The sequence below is a fragment of the Borostomias antarcticus genome (genome assembly GCF_949987555.1).
Source record: "Borostomias antarcticus genome assembly, chromosome: 14".
In the NCBI taxonomy this organism is placed as follows: Eukaryota; Metazoa; Chordata; class Actinopteri; order Stomiiformes; family Stomiidae; genus Borostomias; species Borostomias antarcticus.
This window is the reverse complement of record NC_140247.1, coordinates 11,575,893-11,580,892: the sequence shown is the minus strand read 5'-3', so window position 1 is coordinate 11,580,892 and position 5,000 is coordinate 11,575,893. Positions and strand designations below refer to the sequence as shown.

Genomic DNA, 5,000 nt, shown 5'->3' with positions numbered 1-5,000 from the left:
GGAGATGATAGCCGGTGTGTATTTCGCACCTCTGGCCAGGCCTCGTGTCCCCAGGGGGCATTCCTAGAAAAGGGAGAGCGGCGAGAGGGAGGGCACGGCGGGCCCCTGAAGGTGGGCGGCGCGGCCCGGTGACTGACCTGGGACCAGCCCGAGAGCTCACCCCCCCCCCCCTCTCTCTCTCTCGCCTCCTCTTCGCTCCTCTCGTTAATCATCATCGTCCGGCCTCGCCGGGCGTGCTCGGTGGCGGGGCGAGCGAGCGGCGGACCGAACGCTCTCTCTCTCTCTCTCCCGTACCGAGCGACGCCCACCCCCCTGCAGTGTTACCATGGCAACGCGCTCTCGGTCGGCCCGAGGAGGGCGCGTGCTGTAGGTGGAGCGGTGGCGGGAGGGATGGGGCGGTCTGGGGCTTGAGCTGGGGGGGCTGGGGGGTGCGGGGGAGGACAGTGAGAGGGAACAGCAGGGGGTGGGTGGGGGGGACATCGTTGGGGTGGGGGGACATCGTTGGGGTGGGGTGGGGGGGGGTGGGGGGGGGGGTTACCTGTAGTGGGGGTGCTGGAAGTGACAGTGTGGAACCTCTGAAAGAACAGTGAGATGCATTGAGACTCTTATCCATGTCGGCAGCGAGCTAATTAACCCCCCCCCCCCCCCCCCCCCCCCCCACGCTGCTCTTCTCTCCTCTCACCTTCCTCTCTCTTCCTCTTCCTCAGCCTCTCCCGTCTTTCCCTCTCTCTCATTCTGCACGGCGTCGTTTCTCCTCTCCTTCTCGTTCCGCTCCCTCCCTCCTTCTCCTCCTTCCTCACCTGCTTTCTTCTCTTTCCACTCACTCAGCCCCTTCACACCTCCTATGGATGTGTATCCTTCCTCCTGATGCGTGTATCCTTCCTCCTGATGTGTGTATCCTTCCTCCTGCTCTGTCTCCCCCGCCTGCTGTGTGTCTGTCTGCCCGTCTTACCCATCTCCTCCAGTTCAGAGGTCATGGACTTGGAGCGCAGGGCGATGGCAGGCGTGCTCAGTCGCTTGCTCTGCTGAGGGACTGTGGGGGGGACAGAGTCATCATCATCATCATCATCATCATCATCATCACCATCATCAACATTATCTATCATCATCACCATCATCATCATCATCATCATCATCACTATCATTATCATCATCATCACCACCATCATCAACATCATCATCACCATCATTATCATCATCATCACCATCATCACCATTATCATCATCATCACCATCATTATCATCATCATCATCATCACCACCATCATCATTATCATCATCATCACCATCATTATCATCATCATCATCATCATCATCACCACCATCATCATTATCATCATCATCACCACCACCACCATCATCATCCTCCTCCTCCTCATCTTCATCATCACCATCATATCACCATCACCCTCATCATCATCATCGTCACCACCATCATTATTTTCATCATCATCATCATCACCACCATCATCATCACCGACATCCTCATCATCATCATAATCATCACCACCATCATTATTATGATCATCATCACCACCATCATCATCATAATCACCACCATCATCACCCCCATCATCATCATAATCACCACCATCATCACCATCACCATCACCATCACCATCACCATCACCATCACCATCACCATCACCATCACCATCATCACTCCTGACCCTGAAGTGCCTCACTTTTCTTTCGGGAGCCTTCCTCCATGTCGGGATTGCGGGTTACCATGACAACCTTGACCATGAGGCTGTTGCCACCTTGTCTGATCATGTTGACCACCTGCCTGTGTCCCACCTTCACCACGTTCTGACCATTCACCTGGGAGAGAGAGACAGAGAGGACAGACAAAGAGAGAGAGTGAGAGAGACAGAGAGAGAAAGAGAGGCAGAGAGAGAAAGAGAGGCAGCGAGAGAGAGAGAGAGACAGAGAGAGAGAGATAGAGACAGAGAGACAGAGAGAGAGTGCTGGATGAGGTGACTGTGTGAGGGACTGTGGAAACTACATCTCCCTTCAACGCACTGGTGTCTCACACATACGGTACCTCAATGAGGAAGTCCCCCATCCTCAAGCCAGCTCTCCAGGCCACGCCCCCCTCGTCGACAGACTCCAGGTACTGCAGCGCCGGGAACGCTGGGGTGGGGGTGAACTCCTCGATGGGAGTCTGAGCTGAGGACGAGAGACCGGCATCAGAGTGTGTGTGTGTGTGTGTGTGTGTCTGTCCGATGATGTCAGCCAACAGCATGTTTCCTTACCCTTGGCCCCTCTTAGCACAAAGCCAAAACCTTCGCTGTCTTTTTTCTGCAGAAGCACTGTCTTCTCCTTGATTATATAGTCACTAGCAGAGAGGAGGGGAGGGGAGAGGAGAGGAAGGGAGGGGAGAGGAGAGGAGAGAGGGACAGAGAGAGGGAATTAGCCCCGGAGAAAACGAGGAGAAGGAGAGGAAAAAACGGCAACATACAGAATGAGAGTGTGAAAGACGGGGAGTGACTGAGGAAGATGAAAAGAGAGAAAGAGTGAGAGGAGAGAAGAGAGAGAGACAGACAGACAGACAGAGAGAGAGAGAGAGAGAGACAGAGCAGAGAGAGAGGATGAGCAGAGAGAGAAAGGCATACACCCCTGCACATTCACTTTGCACCAAGAGGGAGTCTTAATCCTTGGAATGGGGGGGGTGCGGGGGGGGGGGGGGGTCAGAGACCTGCTGGAATGAGAGAGGGAGATTTTAAAGCCCATGGATGAATACTCTACTGCCCCCAACCCCCCCCCCCCCCCCGAGCTGCCCGCTCCCTCCCCTACTTCCTATGTCCTCTCTGAGGTCAGCAGTTGGGTGGGGGGGTGGGGGGGGCAGGTAAGATGGCGCCCAGCTGGGGCCGGGCTCTGCCGCCTCTCAGCGAAGCCCAGAGGACACGCTCTGGAACCTCGCTCGCACAAGATGCTATATACGATGGTGGTTGGATGGTGGTTGCCTCAGCAACAAGCCGGCCTGGACGTGTGTGTGTGTGTGTGTGGGGTGGTGGAGGGGGGGGTGGTGCTGATGGTGTAGCAGGTCTACGCTTCAGAGCGATGTATGCAAAGCCGGGCCGTCTTAATCACATGGAATTAGTCATCCAAAGGAGGGAGAACCCACATTCTTCGTACGTGGAGCCGAAGGAGGGAGAATGCGAGGGTTAGGTTATGCTCGTCCGCTTAGCAGAAACCAGAAACAGCCCTCGGGGATAAACTGGCAACAGTGATCATGGGAGATAACGATAATTGACCGTTTCCGGCGGCTACCACCATACTGAAGTCGATAGGAGAGCTAGCATGGGAATGATCGTATAAGAAGAGCTATGCCAAGAGAGCACGCCACAGTAACAACAGCTGTGGACGAATCTCCTTGTGATTCGCTTGATCTCGGCATATCTACTGTCCTGTTCGCCTCAAGCAAAGACGGTCGTTGCTCCTGTCTGTCCTAGCGACTCGTCCGTGCGTCTGTCCGCTCAAACCGTACCGTACGGCAGCGGTACGTCAGTGGATTCACTCGTTAAGCCTCTGACTCAGTCGGTCAACCGGTGACCAAAGTGATTCAACCGGGCGGTGAGTCATTCGGTGAATCAGCAGAAGTTAGCTAGCTCCTCTGCAAGCCACTGCAGTGTTGAGCTGCCGTACCAGGCTTCAGATCCAGTCGGAGAAACTGTCACTCAACACCTGACAACACAGAGTCAAGTCAAGGAGATGTTTGTGTCAGTCTGTCAGTCGGTTGCCTGGTAGATCAGACAGTCAGTGGGACAGTCAGTCAGTCAGTCAGTCAGTCAGTCAGCCAGTCAGTCAGTCAGTCAGTCAGACAGTCAGTCAGCCAGCCAGTCAGTCAGTCAGTCAGTCAGTCAGTCAGTCAGTCAGTCAGTCAGCCAGTCAGTCAGTCAGTCAGTCAGTCAGACAACCAGACCTGTTTTGTATAGATACTGTCTCCACTGTAACATACTGTAGCTACTGTAACCACATGCTGATAATTCCACTGTACACCAAAATAGTCCCAGCCCACTCCATCTGTTCATCTCTCTCTCTCTCTCTCCTCTCCCATACCTCTGTTTCTCTCTTTCTTTCTCTCCTTTCATCCCCCAGCTCTCTCTCCTTCACTTGTCTATGAAAACATCTGAAGTCAGTAGGAATAATCAGGCACATCTGTGTCTCTACTCATCCTCCAAGCCCCCTCTCTACGCATCCTCTCTGGTTCTACCAACCCCCTTTCTTAAGGCTCGGCTGGAGACATCTCTTATTCCATACTGTCTTCTATATCTCTTCCATATCTCTCTTCCATATCTCTCTTCCATATCTTTTCCATATCTCTCTTCCATATCTCTTCCTTATCTCTTCCATATCTCTCTTCCATATCTCTTCCATATATTTTCCATATCTCTCTTCCATCTCTTCCATATCTCTTCCATATCTATCTTCCATCTCTTCCATATCTCCCTTCTATATCTATCTTCCATATCACTTCCATATCTCTCTTCCATATCTCTTCCATATCTCTCTTCCATATCTCTTCCATATCTCTCTTCCATATCTCTCTTCCATATCTCTTCTATATCTATCTTCCATATCACTTCCATATCTCTCTTCCATATCTCTTCCATATCTCTCTTCCATATCTCTTCCATATCTCTCTTCCATATCTCTTCCATATCTCTCTTCCATATCACTTCCATATCTCTCTTCCATATCTTTTCCATATCTCTCTTCCATCTCTTCCATATCTCTCTTCCATATCTCTCTTCCATATCTCTTCCATATCTCTCTTCCATATCTCTCTTCCATATCTCTTCCATATCTCTTCCATATCTCTCTTCCATATCTCTCTTCCATATCTCTTCCATATCTCTCTTCCATATCTTTGCACGTTTTCTCTTGTTCATCTCCTTAACTCCCCTGCAGCCCTTTCTAGTGTTCACTGAGACTGACTAAGCAGGCACACACACACACACACACACCCACACACACACACACGAGCACACACACAT

General features: G+C 51.9%; 1 protein-coding gene across 1 annotated transcript in view; it reads right to left on the bottom strand.

Annotated features, from left to right (window-relative positions):
• Positions 1-5,000, bottom strand: part of shank1 (SH3 and multiple ankyrin repeat domains 1) — a gene marked incomplete at both ends in the record, with an annotated part of 37,748 nt that overhangs the window by 9,845 nt on the left and 22,903 nt on the right. Inside the window, 4 exons of the mRNA XM_084448334.1 lie at positions 953-1,033; positions 1,686-1,821; positions 2,045-2,169; positions 2,256-2,338. Of these exons, the coding sequence (XP_084304460.1) occupies positions 953-1,033; positions 1,686-1,821; positions 2,045-2,169; positions 2,256-2,338 (425 nt within the window). The remainder of the gene's footprint in view (positions 1-952; positions 1,034-1,685; positions 1,822-2,044; positions 2,170-2,255; positions 2,339-5,000) is intronic.